At 35.3% G+C, this 17,600-nt stretch overlaps 1 protein-coding gene across 3 annotated transcripts in view; it reads right to left on the bottom strand.

Annotated features, from left to right (window-relative positions):
* Nucleotides 1–17,600, bottom strand: part of SMOC1 (SPARC related modular calcium binding 1) — a 181,062-nt gene that overhangs the window by 6,124 nt on the left and 157,338 nt on the right. For all 3 annotated transcript variants that reach the window (XM_074290151.1, XM_074290149.1, XM_074290150.1), the window contains exons 8-10: nucleotides 11,191–11,383; nucleotides 10,332–10,414; nucleotides 8,000–8,105 (exon numbers count right to left, since the gene is read on the bottom strand). In XM_074290151.1, coding sequence (XP_074146252.1) covers nucleotides 8,000–8,105; nucleotides 10,332–10,414; nucleotides 11,191–11,383 — 382 coding nt within the window. The remainder of the gene's footprint in view (nucleotides 1–7,999; nucleotides 8,106–10,331; nucleotides 10,415–11,190; nucleotides 11,384–17,600) is intronic.

The raw sequence follows: 17,600 nt of genomic DNA, 5'->3' as shown, positions 1-17,600 counted from the left end.
GTGCAAGAGAGAAATAAACCTCATGAGATAGGGGAAGAGAAGGAAATATAGAGCAATATTTAAGGTTAAAAATACACCCAAAGAGATTGGAGGAAGGCAGAGTAATTGCCATGTCTCTGTTGTTGTTGAATTATATTTTAGTCTTGTCTAACTCTTTGTGACCTTGGGGTTTTCTTGATATCGATACTAGAGAAATTTGCTGTTTCCTACTCGAACTCATTTTACAGATGAGGAAATTGAGACAAAAAGGATTCTGTAATTTTACCACAGTCACATAGTTAGTAATTGTCTGAAGCTGGTTTTGAACTATGCTTTCCCATCTCCAGGTCCACCTTCTATCCATTGTGCCATCTAGCTGCCCTTTATACCTCTACATAAAGCACAAAGAAGGGAGAGTCATAAAAGTAATTTGAGTGAAGGAATGAAAAGGCATTTATTATATGCTTATTATATGTCAACTAATGATACAAATCTAAAAATAAATATTGTCCCTTTCCTCAAAGACCTTATATTCTATTGCAGGAGGACAACACAAAAAGAGGAATGGTATCCAATAAAAGGCATTTTTGTTAGAAAAATTATAAGAAGAGTGAGAAGGATCTTAAAGAGATACTATTTAATGAAAACCAGCTGAACCACACTATTGGCTGAGAAGAATCCTAAAATCCAAGGAAAAATAATCACAACACAATGCAAGTAAAATCTAATCAATGAGAATAGTGGTTAAGTTCTCCAAATCAAATCATGAGAATTAGATGTGTGCACATCAAATGGAACACACATATAGAACTAATATTATAGGAAAAGTTCATTAGTTGGAAGGAAAAACTTCTAGAGCCAGAGGACTTGGATTAAAATCTTACCTCTGATGATTATTACCTATGTTACATTTGATAAATCAGTCAATTTGGGTCTCAGTTGGTGGTCCTTCACAGGACTATGTCATCATAAGAGAGAGGCTTAGTATAAATCACTCCCCAAGGAAACACAGTAGAGGAAAGGCAAAGAAAACATCATCAGTACATGTCTCCCATGCTGCTATAGACTAGAATCATTTTTATCTTACTTTTAGATTAATGCTTTCCAATTTAAGAAATGTGATTCATTGAGTTTAAATCTTGATCTTGTTTAGCTCCCTGGTTTTCAGCGATTCCTTGCCATTAGGCAATTATGGGTAGCAGCTGCTTTTCCGTAAAAGAAGCAATTACCATCTTGTACTCTCCATAGGTCTGATGACTGATAATTAATAAGCAACCAAAAGGCTTTGGGGAAGTTACAAAATTGATTTTCTTTATTAAAAAGTTAGAGATTCCTGTATAAAGGCTATGGTACTCTAGAGGTCACTATATTGTCCTCTACATTTATGTCATAGGAGAAGTGAGGAACAAAACTTACTATTTGCTAGGCACTGTGTTACTAGTATCTTACGTGATCTTCACAACAACCCTGTGAAATAGGTGCTAATATTATCCCCAGTTTACAGTTGAGGAAACTGAGGCAGACAGAGGTTGAGTGGCTTGCTCTTGTCCGAGACTGCGCTGAACTCAGACTTTTTTGCCTCCTAGCTCAGGGCTGCATCTACTGTGTCACCTACCTAGCTAATTCATAGGGGAAGCCATGAAGTCTTTTGGGTATTCCAAAAAACTAAAAGCATTGGATAGGGTCCATGTGACATCAAATTTCAGGTCTTAATTAACTGTATTTGATCCAATGCTAATTTTCCTTGTGTCTGTAGTTGATCATTGAAGGTTGTTCACAAAGGGAATACTTGTCTACTTAGGATGGGGAATCCACACAAAAACTAGTAAGGTCCCTCCCTAGAGGCTTTCTCTGAATTCTGTAAAGGGCAAAATTTCACTCTTCTCTTTTTAAGTTTCTATCTTTAATTGCTGCCATAGCTTTTACAAACTAATTGAGGAACCTGAACATCAGGAACTCTTACTTCAAAGCAACCACTTTGGCCAACATCTCAAGCCCATTTCTGCTATGCCAAGCACTTTTCAGGAATGTGTAAAAGGTCATCTTGGATGTTTAGCCAAGCCAAGCAAACATTCTAAATCTCCAGAGACTTATTCATTCAACTTATTCAATTTCCTTTCTTACTGATGCCTTCTCTCAATTCATCATTGTATACGATCACAGTGGAAAAGGGTAGGACTAAAAATACTATACTGATTGGCTTGTTCCTGGTGAGATAAAACTACAAACCATAACCCATAATGTAATATCACTCCAGAGGCCATATATTTATTGAAGATAAGTTTAGCTTTTCAGACTTCAACTCCATTGCACCATGATGCAGCAAGACCTACAGCATATTAGAGTCAGGAGCACCTGAATTCAAATCCAACCTCACACACTTAATAGACACTGCTCAATTTTAATCTCTGTCTTCCTTAGTTTACTCAACTATCAAACAGGGGAAATAATAGCACCTACCTCTCAAGATGGTTGTGAGGATCTATGAGATAGTATTTGTAAAACAACTAATATGCTGTCTAGCACATAGAAGGTGTTAAATAAATGTTTGGTTCCTTCTCTTCCCTTTTCGTTTCTCATTGGGGAAAACTGTGGAATGGAAAATCTTTCTATGCTTAAAGACTCTCAATTTTTTACCTCCAACATTTATAGAAATGTAAAACAAAACCCCTCATTTTTCCATTGAATAAACCAAGATCAAGGCTGACATAATAACATGCAGAAAGTCAAACAACCTGGCTAATGGCAAAACTAGAATGAAAATTTATCTTTTTGTATCTAGCAGAATTAAAATATGGCATCAAATATTTTTACTATTCTGAGGAACTTGAGGGGGAAGGACAAGGGTGCCAAACATTAGCATAGGGCCCCAACTAGTCCCATGAGCACAAAACTAGTCAAGATTCTCAAACCTCACTGGAAGATAGAAGTTTCCATGGAAATATTTATGTATTAAATTTTATCCACGCTTTCAACACATTTTCTGTCAGGGAAGATTAGATGGTCAAAGATGGTTAGTGGCAAAAAAATATTATGAGAGAGTTTTGAAGAGAACAAGATATTTAAAATATTATGGATGGAGTAAGTGAGGTGGAACTTTTCTCTTCATTGTTAGTACCAAAGACCTCTCATTCAATTAAGCTTCTTCCATCAGAAATGCAGGGAACTTTAACCTATATTCCACTAGAGACTAATACCTAGAGCTAGAAAGACCTGGATCAAACAAATAGACCACGTCTGATTTGACCTAACTGGCTTCACACAGACAAATTCTATATTCAAAAATAAAGTCACTTCAGACTCCTTCCAAACCAGATCCTCTGCCTGATTTTCCTATTTCTCTTACTGATATCACTACATTTCCAATTATAAAAGTTCAAAATCTTCAGTCAACCTTGTCCTTTTCTCTCCCCATCACTATTCTTTTGCCAATCTTACCTATATTATATCTCCCCTCTTCATTCCATGACACAGCCCTAGTTCAGATCATTCAGATCACTGTGACAATAGGCTTCTATAATTATTCAGTCTCATCCTCATCTATCTCATCCTTTGCTAAATCTGAGAATACTTTCATGATATTAATCATGTCTCTCTTATGGAAGATGGAGTATCAGACTGCTCTCATCCCATGTCCTGTACACACAACTTTTCCAAAACAGATCTGGGAAATGTATCAGACCAAATAATAAGGAATTTTTTAAAAATTCAATTGGATCATTTTCCCCACTCCAGGTCAACATAAAAAGATAAACAGAGACATTGGGAATAGAGTTATGAAGGAATATGTCATGAACAAAATGTTCATGTATAGAGAAAGGCTGAAGATATCCTAAATCCTGCAGGGAGGGACCTAAACTTCTGTGAGCAGACAAATGGCAGCTGTGTTACTCATTACTTAGTGTTATAGATTCAAGACATACTAAGGAAGGGACTTTACCTTGGGGTAAACATTACAGGAAAGAATGATCATGAGCTGTAATCTACCTACCAACCAAAGAGCAAATTCAAAAGCAAGTAGCAAGTCTATGGTTCTGATTCTAGGAGCAGAGTTGGGTCCAGCTTCTAGCTCAATTGAAGCCTGCAGAGGAATAACCACGGCAGAAATTTTAAAGCAAAAGGAAGACTATAGTAAGTCATTCTGAACCAGTGGAGCTTTCTAGCTGGAGGATAGCAGTTGAGTCCTAAAATGATGTACTGAAACTCCAAATGGGGCAGGTCTAGAGGCCTGTTGTTTAATCCCAAATCTACGTGAGAAATTTGTAGAGCTTAGACCAAGAAGGGCAGTAATCAAACTGTTTAGTGCGTAAATGTTCAGGTAAACTGTTCATGAAATCTTAGAATGATATAACATTCAATATTTCAAGAAAGCATTAACAAAACCTGTCCAGACATTCCTTCCAGAAATTTTCAGAGACTGGCCCTAACATCATTGGGAAAATGAGCAAAGAATCCCACCATAAAAAGCTATTGTGGTGACAGAGAAATTGAAGATACAACTCATAAGAAGAAAATGACTTTAAAACATCTATAAGCAAAGTCTTAAATAACTCAACTTGAGCAGATTTGACTAGAGATCCTGAAAGGGATGAATTTAAAAAACAAAAACCAAAAATATTTTTATAAGAGAAATAAGAAAACCAGAGGAAAAGAAATGAAAGCTAATAAAATAAAGAATTGGAAAGTACATAGCTTGGCACGAAAGAGATAAAATGTTGCCAAAGCAATTAACTCCCTGAAAATGTGAATGGACCAAATAAAAGCCAATGATTCCATAAGATGAGAGAGAGAAACAGAGAGAAAGACAGAGAGAGAGAGAGAGAGAGAGAGAGAGAGAGAGAGAGAGAGAGAGAGACAGAGAGACAGAGAGAGACAGAGACAGAGAGACAGAGAGAGAGAGAGAGACAGACACAGACACAGACACAGACAGAGACAGAGAGATGAGAGAGAAAGACAGAGAGAGACACAGAGAGAGGGAGAGATGAGAGAGAGAGAGAGAGAGAGAGACAGAGATAGAGAGAGACAGAGACAGAGAGACAGAGAGAGAGAGAGGATAAAGACAGAGAGAGAGAGAGACAGAGAGAGACAGAGAGAGAGACAGAGATAGAGAGAGAGACAGAGACAGAGAGACAGAGAGAGAGAGAGATAAAGACAGAGAGAGAGAGAGACAGAGAGAGACAGAGAGAGAGACAGAGATAGAGAGAGAGACAGAGACAGAGAGAGAGAGAGAGATAAAGACAGAGAGAGAGACAGAGAGAGACAGAGATAGAGAGAGAGACAGAGATAGAGAGAGACAGAGACAGAGACAGAGAGAGACAGAGACAGAGAGAGAGAGAGAGAGAGAGAGAGAGAGAGAGAGAGAGAGAGAGAGAGAGAGAGAGAATGTATTTTTTGTTAGGTAAACAAAATCTGACCTTGTTTCTTCTTTCACAACTATGACTAAGATGGAAATATGTTTTACATGATTACACATATATAATCTATATCAAATTGATTGCCATTTTAGAATCTGGGGAGGGAAAAAATTTAGAGCTCAAAATTTTCTAAAAATGAATGCTAAAAACTGTCTTTATATATAACTGAAAAAAGAACAAAATATTATTTTTAAAAAATTGACCTGAAAAACAGATTGAGGAAAGATTATTTAAAGATTGCTGAAAAGTCAACAACTTCTTGAAAGCAACTTTCAAATGAAACTCTTAGAAACATTGTCAAAATCCAGTAAGATCCCAGTACTTATAGGCATATAAGTTTTGACTTGCCCTTTTTTTTTGTTTTTTTGGTTTTTTTTTGTTTGTTTTGTTTTTTGTAACCTGGGATGGTTTGACCTTTCTTAGGGAGCTTACTTAGGCCCTTACCATATTGGTGCCAAACTTAGTAAAAACAATGAATCAACTTTAGACCTCTTAAGAACTCCCAAGCCCCAGTGATCCATCAGTCTTCTAGCAGTTGGGATTACTAGCATGCATCATGACACTAGTCCATGAAACCTTTTTTGATACCTTCAACCAGTCAAGGCTTCAAATCTTTCAAATACTTTGTAACACTCTTACATATATTTTAGTTTATGTAACTAAAATTCAGAAACCATATCCTTTGTATCTTCATATACTTCCACACCACCCAATGCAGTGCTTTTCTCAAAGTAAGTGATCTCTGTGTCTCTCTTTCTCTCATATAAGTATATATGTTCATTTAAAATATATAGTATACACATATATTAAAGTAAACCTCATGCTGTGCCCTGCTCTCTATTTTCTTTCTAGATATGAGACTAAAATTCTGAGGCAGATGATACAAGATTAGCTGAAAACAGAAGGAAGGGACTGATTTAAATTCTGTGCTTAGAATTCTCAAGTTTTTGTCTTCCCTATCAAAGAAAATTATTTGTATAGTGTAAACAAATATAGTTAAGAAGAACATAAGGTAATAGAAGCATCTAGTTAATCTAAATAAGTTTATCTTTAAAACTCACATATGGTTTATCCCAGAACACTGAAAACATACAATTGAGATTTCTAATTGCTGCTTATAACCATTGAGTAATTATAGAGAATGATAGCAGTGTTGGAGAGAAACAAGGTTCTAATTTTCAAAAAAAAAAGTAATAGAAAGGTAAATTCTGCAAACCATAGACCAAGGAGATTAATATACATCCTCAGAAAAATCCTCCAGTAGATCAAGTGAATAGCTTATTAGCATTCAAAAAGAGAAGATAGGAATTATCATGGATTTGCCAAGAAATCAAAATTGACAGATTTCAACATTGTCCTTAAGCTCCTGGGTAGAGAAGTATTTTCAGGGGATTACATATCCTCTGTCTTGTCTCCCATTTACCATCCTAGTACTTCTAAGGTTGCCACCACAGACTGCCTAGTACCCTTTTTTTTCTTATTAGTAATCAATCAAGTCCCAAGCCCCAATATCATATCCTCTTCAACTAAGGGGAATGTGTTTCTGAGCCATGTTACACAACAAAGCCTGGCCATGATGAAAAACCTCTGTAAATAAGCAATGGGGTTTTAGAATATATTAAAAAACTTGAAAATTGCTTCTTTTAATAGCTTCTGACTAAGAATTTATAATTAATTGAGATCTTTGCTCTAGGTATTTTTCTCTGACCTACTTCCCAGATTTAAATAATATAGATGATACAATTTTGAATTTAGGACAACTCATTTCTCATTAAGACAAGAAAAATAGCTTTCATAGCAGTGGGACTAACAGGAAGGGGGTTTCTCATGCTCAATATGAAAACAGATCTTATGAACTGGCATGCTATGAACTGGGCAATCTGGAGGTCCAACCATTTGTGGAGGACAGAATTTATTGCTTGAATTGATCCATATAAGATGCTCATTAACTAGAGCTTGAGGAAAATGAGGTTCATATTCCTGTGCAAAGACAATTTCAGATACCATATCAAAGAGGCAATAACTTTGGATTTTCTAGGAGAGTATAAGATCCTGAAGTCCAGAATCCTGATTCACTGACTGGCCCTTTGCTGTTTCTAATGTAAAAAGTCATAGCAGGGACAGCTAGGTGGTGCAATGGAGAAAGCACCAGCCTTGAAATCAGGAGGACCTGAGTTCAAATATGACCTCACACTTTCTAGCTGTGTGAACTGGACAAGTCATTTAACCCCAATTGCCGCAGCAAATTAATTAAATAAATAAATAATTCATACCATATGTTTAATATTCTACCCCCATTCTGTTCTTCAATAATTCGGTGTAGTATTTCTTTGCTTTCACCAATTACATCCTTTCCATCATACACAAATGCTTTTCTTCCATTTCAAGCTCTCTATATCTGAATCCAACCACTCTCATGAACAAGAAGATATCTGGCCTATGAACAGTACTAAAAGGCTACAGAGTAATAAATTCTGATTGGGGAAAGAGAGGAAAAATGAAAGTTTTCAACTCATAATGAGTTGAAAATTTTTTTACTTTATCCTTAAGCCCTTTTCTCATACTCTCCCCAGGTTCCCTGCTGAGTCAAAAAAAGTCATACTTACCTCCCACCTCCAGTGGGTGCTGCTGAATTAATAGCCTGAACCATATCTGTGGTGAGGGCATCTAGCAAACTGGTGATAAATTCCATTTTCTTCCCTTCTGGACAGCCTACATGAGGGAATAATAAGGGAAAATAGATGATAGATACCAGCTAGATAAAGAAACTGCCTCTCCCAATTAGAATGGAAAATTCTTTGTATTAGAGGAACTTTAGAAGCCATCTCATTCAGCCTCTGATCCTGTGAAGGAGTCTCCTCTACAATATTACTAACAAATAGATGTAACAAATGTCTCTAATGACTGGGAACCTTTTGGTACAGGCAGCACATTTCATTTCTGGAAAGCTAATTATTTTGGAGGTTTTTCCTTATATTAAAACAAAGTCTACTCATACTTGTTAATCTTGGTTCTTGCGTACTGGGAACAAAATTAATGTCTTCCCTTAAGATATCTGAAGAGAGTGAATATGTCTCCCAATTTCCAATCCCTGCAAGTGATCTTTGACATGTATGGCCTCTTACCTTTCTTAGGTGGACTCCAGTTTGTCAATATCTCTGAAATGTGACATCTAGAAATATACATTTTTGGCTGAGATCTCACCAGTGCATAAAAGAATAGAACAATCTCCAGATATGCTACGCCTATGAGATTACCACATCTCTCCCTATCTTTCCTTGACCAGATAATTTCACTTCTGGGATTTTTTTCTACCTTCAAACAATTCCATGTCATTTTAATGTTCTTTTGACCTCCATGGGTAAATAGATTAACCTAGGACCCCAAAGTTCAGGTGTTCCTGACAAATTAGCAATGTCAGGCTTAATTTCCCCTCAATTCACAAAGCCAGGAGCACAAAGTGATTCCTAGATCCTCCCCTAAGTATAATACAAGCTATTGATAATCATATGAAAGAATGTTCCAAATTACTTCTAATATGAGAAATGCAAATTAAAACAACACTTAAGTTTCTCCCATCAGTCTGGCAAAGACAACAAATTATGAGAATAATAAATGTTAAGGAGGATTATGAGAAGCAAGGGACATTAATGTATCATTGGTTTATCTGTGAACTATAGATGAATCTAGAAAACAGTTTGGAATTATAAAAAAGAAATCATTAAAATGTATATAGTCCCCTGACTCAAGAAAATCATTAGCAGGCATATATTCCAAGGAGATTAAAAATGGAAGAAAAGGAATAATAGTTTTATTATTTTTAACAGTACATTTTGTAGTTACAAATTTCTGTAATGAAAGTGGATGCCTATTGATTGAGGAATGAAGGACAAATTGTCATAAATTAATGTAGTAGAATATTGGAATAATTTATATGTTGATCATGATAATGTAAAGGAAAATAATAATGAAAGATATCAGAATTCTGCTCAGTGCAGTAACCAAAGTTAATTTTAGTAGAGTGAAATATGTTTCCTCAGATGGGAGCTAATGGATTAGCAATGTGGAATGAAGCCTACAGTGTCAGATATGCCAACATTTCTCTTTCACTTAATTGTAGTTCTTTGTTATAAGAGATAATTCTAATTGGGTGAGGGAGTGTGTGTGTGTGTGTGTGTGTGTGTGTGTGTGTGTGTGTGTGTGTGTGTGTAGAAAAGGGGAATAAAAAGATTTCATGTTATCTTTTCTACCTTTAAATCTAGTCTGTGCTTCCTGTCATGAAAATCCTTCCAACACTGTATCAAAAAGGCCAATCCAAAATGGAGCTCATCTTATGATATATAGTTTCACAGGTTTGCCTGGATCCTAGAGTCACTGATACCAAGGAAAATGTGCTTTGGATAGAACTTAGAGCCTGCAAGGCTGGTGCTATTAGTATTCCAAACCACATGTTTCTGACCTTGTTGCAAGAAGGGAATGCAAAAAAAAAGTAAATCTGAAAACTGGACATTTATCACTTCTAGGACCTCTACACTTGCATAAATATTCACATCTGAGTCCAACTCCATGCTATTTGACACTATAGGGAGAGTCAATCTATTACTTACAAGGTGGGTGACATGGCCATAGAATGAAAGGCTTCCTCAACCTGAATCTGGCTGATATATTTTATGCAAACCATCTGTTCTACTTAAAAGAGGACTTATTTAAAAACCAAATGAATTATTGCCATTTTTGCATTAATAGACCTCCTTTCTCTGTGGGGTCCCAAAGCACTTGCACTGTCAGTTTCTCATCCATTCCAAGGTAGGTCAGTGGATGGGTAAGCAGTCAGCATTCATACTTGGGAAAACTAGGGCATAGAGAAGAGGAGAGGTTTTTCAGTGAAAGAAAAAGGAAGGAAAAAAAGATCCAGATAAGAGACAGATTTCATCCCACCTGGTAATTCTCTTTCCTTAAATGGATCATCCATTTCTGAACTCTTCGACCTGGCGTCACTCTCACATACAGGAGTCTCATATCTGAAGGAGATAAAGGTGTGCTTCAGGTTGACTAATAATTTGCAGCTTTGCTATGGGTTTAGCATTCATAACAGAGCATCCAGTCATTATTTTTATAATCATATAAATAGTGATGAACTAATCTCATTATCCTAGAAAATAATTTGGGATTTTTTTTTAAATCACTAAACTGTATAGTATCCTCTGACTCAGTAAACTCATTACTAGTCATTTACTTCCAGGAGGTCAAAGGAAGAGGGAAATTAGTTATATATACAAAAATATCTATAGCAGTACATTTTGTAATTGCTAAGAGCTGTAAGGAAGGTGGATGCTTATTGATTGGGTAGTGGTTAAACAAATTGTCATAAATGAATATAATAGAATATTGTTTTGCCATAAGAAATGATGACTATGAAGAATTTGCAAAACTTGGAATATTTGTAGCAATTAATTCAGCATTTTTACTGATGAATCAGAAGAACAATTTATACATTAATCACAACAATCATCAGGAAGCCACAAACTAAATCTCATTAGAAGTGATTCTAATTCTATTATTTTAATTGTCTTTTTTAAGGGGATCACAAAAGCACTTTTTGAAAGGTCATTATCCTAGTTTAGGCAATTTAACTACTAATGAAGCACTCATACAACCCAGGTGGCAAGACTCATGTAAAACCATTGTAAAGGGAAGACTGGTTTTTGGGCAACATGAATAGATCTCTCATCCTTACCATTTTTCTAGTCCCCAGTTTCTAATTCAAAACCTGAGACAAGCAGCTTGTCAATCTTACCGAGTGGAAGTCCCAGGAAGTGGGCGTCCTGTGTCAACCAGGACACACCAACAATAGCCAGTGGACTGGTGGCACTGCACTGGCTTATAAAGCCCTCCTGGGGCACACTCTGGGATAACGATCCCCTCCCGGGGGTTCTGACGAGCCTCTTCTAGTGCACTCTGTCTTTCCTGGTCACATGAATGGACTTTCTCTATAAGAATCAATAAAGACAGATATCTCATCATATCACCTCAAGGATCTACCTACTGGACCAAGACTCCAAACTAAAATTTGAGAACCTGGCCTATAACATTAAAAGAATATGTTTATCAAAGAAGTCAATGTAGGGGTATTTCTATTCCAAGTAACAATGATACCTACGAGAATTTTGTTCTGATATCTGCCAATTTAGCAATTATTTTGCTTTTTTAAAACCAGGTATCTATTTCACCCACCCTGGAAATACAATGACCATTAATGGGCAAGATCCCAGCAATGATCAGCAAGGAAGTTTAATGTGCTCAATTTCTTCCAAGTTAGAGAAGTGAGTCCCTCATTAGGCAACCTGGTGGCCTGCTTCTTCTTGGGGTCCACCACCTTGATAATAAGAAGAACAGATACAATTTTAATAGTGTCTACTATGTGCCAGGTATTGGGCTTTGTGCTTTACAAATATTATCTCTTTTTGTTCTCACAACAAGTCTGAGTAGTAGATGCTATTATCAAGGTCCCTATTTTACAGATGAAGAACTGAGGGAAATGGCATTTAAGTGACTTGTCCAGGGTTATACAACTAGTTATATTTCTGATAGTTATGATTCTGATTTGATTCAAGTCTTTCTGACTGCAAGCCCAACACCTGCAGACTTAATGTGCACACCTGACCGACTTTATGCTTATCCCAGCTCAAGAACTCCAAAGCTCAAGTAATCCACTAACTTCAGCCTCTCCATCAGCAAGAACTACAGAATATACTCCCACTCAGGTGGTCTCTGTATTGTTATTTAAGTCATGGAATGTGATTTAGTAAAATATATGCTGTAGCCTACTGAGAAATCCTGTCATGACATCTTGTCTGCAATACTATAGGTCCATCCTTTATTTAATGCTAAAAGTATATATCTAAACCTCCAAAATAGTATTATTTGCAACAGGGAAACACTAGAAACTTTCCCAATACAAATATAGGCAGAAAACAAGGATACTCCTTATCTCCATTATTATTTAAATATTTGAAGAAATGTTAGCCATAGCAATAAAAGAAGGCAACTAAAGGCATTAACATCAACAAAGAACAGAAAATAATTATTTATATTTGCTGAAGGTGTAATAACTTGTTAGAGAAGAAGAGAAACTGACAGCAAAAACTTTGTTAAAGTAGCAGAATACAAAATAAGTCCACAAAATCATCACCATTTTCATATATCAATAACAAAATATAGGAGAAAAGGGAAATTCCATTTGTAAAAGCCTACAAGACACCTGAAAGCCAATTTAGACTTAAAACAAGCAAGACATTAAAATGCAATTACAGAGACTTCAAAAACTGTAACCCATGAACTTTTATAACCTTTTTTAAAAATAGTGATTGTGATCTTGAGAATCTTGGAGAATTCTTAGCTTGCCATATTAAATGCATTTTATCATGATAAGACTGCAAATTGTTATAAAGTATATAACAAAAATGAATTGATGATGAAATTTTATACAAACATGTTCCAGGCCATGGCAATTAGTAGATACCATACCCCTAAGATATGGCTAATAATATTCTGGGCAGAAAAGCTCTTAACTACCAGATCAGTGTTATTTCTGGTCTTAAAGGTCTTCTAATCCCTATTTGTCTTAATCTTTCCAGACTGAAAGACATTTTTATTGAGAGAGAAAAATGAGACTAAATTCTTGACATCCTAGAATTGCTGACTGACCCTGGGTATAAAACCAACACCCATTGGTTCCCATGATGCTTGAGAAGAAGGGCAAAAAATAATAAGTGGAAAATCAGCAAAACTGATTGGGGTCTCAATTTCTAAACTGAGGTCTCGAGCTAAGATACCTTGGTATTAACTTAAGAAGAGTTGAGTACCTTGAGTACTTTTTAAGATTACCAAATCCAAAGATCATTTAAAAATATTTTTGACTCACATTTGATGACATAAAAAATGCAACATGAGGAAAGAGCATTGATTACTCTCAACTTCAACAAATCCAACAACAGCTTTTTGTTAACACCATGTACAAGTAAAATATCATCATTAATATTCTACAGTGCCTCAGTGTGGTGAGAAGATGATATTATTTTCCAAGGATATACCAATAGAGTACAAACATTGACAAGTCTTTTTCCAAGCAAAGAAGTCTTCAAGTATAAACCTTGCAATAAATGGAGTGACTATTTTCCTAGGACCAGTCTAACTAAATTGCAAGAGGCTTATCGCCAGAAGATTGGTCACCAGGTGATAATTATTTTTGGCCATAGCAGCCTATAAAGAATGTCTAGTGCACAGAAGGGCTTTATCTACATCAGTGGAGGGGTAGTGTTAATACTGATGATATCATGGATATTTTTAAGTGTTGAAGTTTATGTAATATAACTGTTTGACTAGAGCTTTAAATTAATGTATTATATAGGCCACCATTCTGAAGTAATAAATGTGACTGAAAGAAAAACTAGGAACTGAAAGTTAGAACTCTTTAGACAGAATAAAATATGAGAGATACAAATTTCCACCATCAGGATCCACCATCACTATCTGACAGTTCTTGTGGACATGTGTAATAAAGCCCTAAATAAACCACCTTACTATAAAAGACAAGAAAAGCAATAGTCCCTGTTGGGAGATTTCTAGAAATTGTTGACAGCTCTTCTCAAACATTTACAAAGAGCTTGGTGACTCACAGGTCAATCAAAATGTCATATACTCAGAAAGTAGTACAGAAACTGAAAATATAAGTATAGAAGACTTAGTTCATTGAGACCAGAAGCTTAATCTGAATTAGTAAATATGAAAACTATAGAATGCTCTTAAAAATGTTTAAAGTTTGTTGCTTTCAACTCAAACAAATTTGGTTTACAGTTCTTTCAAGAAGAGGCTCCTCTTTAAAGAATACCTAAGCATGATTTATATGCTTAGAAATATTAACTTTTTAAAATAACATTTTAAAATATGTAGACTAAAAAGTCTCTCTTGAGTTTTTCTTTTGTTATTTTGATTTGAAAAATCTGTTTTTCCTTTATAAAACGCAAACAATTTCATCTCAGTCCCAGTTCAATTATTGTATATTATTGGGATCCAAATTAGGAAGGGGAAGGGAATATGAATTTATATAGTGACTATTATATGCCAGGCACTGTGCTAAGTGCTTTTTACAAATATTACTTTACTTGATATAGAAATAGGAAAGAAAGTACACTAAAGTGCGGGAATTGGAATTCAGTTCAATTCAATTCAATTCTGACTTACATTTGTGTGAATTTGAGCTTCAGTTTCCTTATCTGAAAAATGAAGTTTGTCTATAGTAATTGATTTCTTTTCTCCCTCCCTCTCTCCCTTACTCCCTTCATTCCTTTATCCCTCTCCCCCATCCTCTCTCCTTTCCTTATTCCCTTCCTTTCTTCTTCCTTCATTCCTTCCTTTTTTCCTTCCTTCCTTCCCTTCCTCCTTCCTCACCTCTCTCCCTTCTTCCCTTCCCTCTCTCCTTCCCTCCTTCTCCTTCCCTCCTTCCCCTCTCTCCTTCCTTTTCTTTCACAAGGTAATTGGGGTTAAGTGACTTGCCCAGGGACACACAGCTAGTAAATGTTAAATTGTATAAGGTGGCATTTGAACTCAGGGCCAGTGCTCTATTCACAGTACCATCTAGAGGCTAGATGATTTCTCTAAATTTTTTTATGGTTATGTATGTACACTAGTTTTGTAAAAAAAAAAAAAATATATATATATATATATATATATATATATATATATATATATATATATATATATATTTCTTTATGAATCATGTTGGGAGGAAAAATCACAACAAAAGAGAAAACCCATGAGAGGAAAAAATTCAGAGGAAAAAGAAAAAAAAGTGAACATAGCAAGTGTTGATTTACATTCAGTTTCTACGATTCTCTCTCTGAATGCAGATGGCATTTTCTATCCAAAATTTATTGGGATTGCATTGTATCATTGAACCACTGAGAAGAACAAAGTCTTTCATAGTTGATCTTTGCACAAATCTTGCTGTTACTGTGTACAATATATTCCTGGTTTTTCCTGCTTGTTTCACTCAGCATCGTTTCATGTAAATCTTTACAGGCTTTTCTAAGCTCAGCTTGTTAATTATTTTTATAGAAAAATAATATTCCATTACTTTCATATACCATAATGTATTCAGCCATTTCCCAATTGATGAGCATCTATTCAGTTTCCAATTCTTTGCCACCACAAAAAGAGCTGCTACAAATACATGATTTCTAAAATCCTTTTCTGTTTAAATTTATGATCTTATGGAGTTCTCCTATAAAGAGAAATGAGGTGCTTCCACGAATTCATTTGTTATTTGTTGTCTAAAGGTCACACACTTATAAATATCTTATCTATAAAATGAGATAACATTTGACTATATATATATATATATATATATATATATATATATATATATATATATATATATACAGATACACACAGACACACACACACATATATAAAGACACCATATATAAAGGGTGTGTGTGTGTGTGTGTGTGTGTGTGTGTTTTGTGTAGGTACTATATAAATGCCTATTTCTTCCCCTTCTCTACTGTCCATATTTATAACTATCCCAATCACCGACTAGAGATGATAATTTGGTTAAACTTTATTCACAGATGGAACATTCCCTTTCTTTCTGAACTACCTGAAAAAACTAGATTCAGTTGGTCCTATGCCTAAAGACCCCAATCCTAGCTGTTTTGGGATTTTCTATACTTGAACTGTCTGTCATGTTTCACCTTCACTCTGTTCTCCACAAAAAGAATATTTGAATCCACACTGGCCACTTCTCCCAAGGATAGTGTTTTGAAGTACCCACAAAGGCATCTACTGCTTTTCAGGATCTATGAATCACTTGTAGCTTAAAAAAAGCTCTCTAGAAGTAGATTCTATTTTAAAGACCTGCTTTTTCTTGGAAGGGTTCAGAAAGGGGAAATATATCTCTCAGTGGGAATCAGGACCCTAAGTGACACTAGGGGTTAGTATTTGATATAGGAATACTAACACAGATCACTTTCTCATCTGAGACATTTTTCTAGTCAAACAAAAGGCATACAGTGGGTATCCATTATATTCCATCATTGTACCGGGTAAACAAGTGATAAAAATAATGCAGAAGAGGTTAAAGAGCAACAATAAAAAACAAAAACCCAATTCTTAAGGCATTTACCATATAGATGGACTAGAGAGAATTATAAGACATCACAAAGCCAAAGAATTAGTATATAATCCTATTAATAATTCAAGGTTAAGAGTGTAGGGGAATGTACCTAATTCAGGTTCAAATCCAACTTCTGATATTTACAAGCTATGTGATCTTGGTCAAGTCATTGAATTCCACCAAGATTTGGACAGCTCTCTGTAAGGGTCTACAAACTATGACCAGAGGACTAGAGAGGAGGCAGGCTTGAAGGGCTGTTCTAATATATCCCTTAAGCTATAGTTTGCCAACCCTTGTCCTAGGGCTATAAGTTTATGAAATATCTTTGATATTTTGTCTTTTGAAGTTCAACTCATATCTCACCTTCTGAATACTTCCTATCCTGTCTCTAAACTCTTAAGGCTTATATCATCATTATCAAACATATGATGTTTGTCATATCTACCTTCTGCAAGCCGTCTCTCCTCTGTGGTGTTTTCTAAGATTACCTTCTATCTGCTCTGAATATATCTTTCTTCTATATAGATGTTCATGTGTTATCACCCCTGTTAAAATGTGAATTCTTTGAGAGTAGGAGTTTTGCTTTGGACTTTTATCTTTAAAAAATCTTCAGGCTACCAAAAGGACACCAATAAAGAAGCTTAATTTAGACTTCAGCATAAAGTGTTTCAATAAATGTTTGTTGACACACTATTGCCAAAGAACTAATTTAGACATATCATATATTTATTTTAAAATATACTTATATACATGGACAAATATATATTTGTTTTCCCAACTAGAGAACATCAGTAGCTAAGTAATTGCAATGGATAGAGCAGTGGGCCTGCACTCAGGAAAATTTGAGTTAAATTTGAATTTAAATTAAATTAAAATGTGTAGTCTTGGGTAAGTTACCTTGTTTTTGTTAGCCTGTTTCCTCAACTGTAAAATGAGGATAATAACAGCAATAACATCACAAAATTTTTGTGAGAATCAAATAATATATTAATAAATGCTTAGCATAGTGCCTAACCTATATATTTGCTTAT

The sequence above is a fragment of the Sminthopsis crassicaudata genome, chromosome 2, assembly GCF_048593235.1.
Source record: "Sminthopsis crassicaudata isolate SCR6 chromosome 2, ASM4859323v1, whole genome shotgun sequence".
Taxonomy (NCBI): Eukaryota; Metazoa; Chordata; class Mammalia; order Dasyuromorphia; family Dasyuridae; genus Sminthopsis; species Sminthopsis crassicaudata.
Note: the sequence above shows the minus strand (reverse complement) of the source record. Positions and strands in the feature narration are given on the sequence as shown.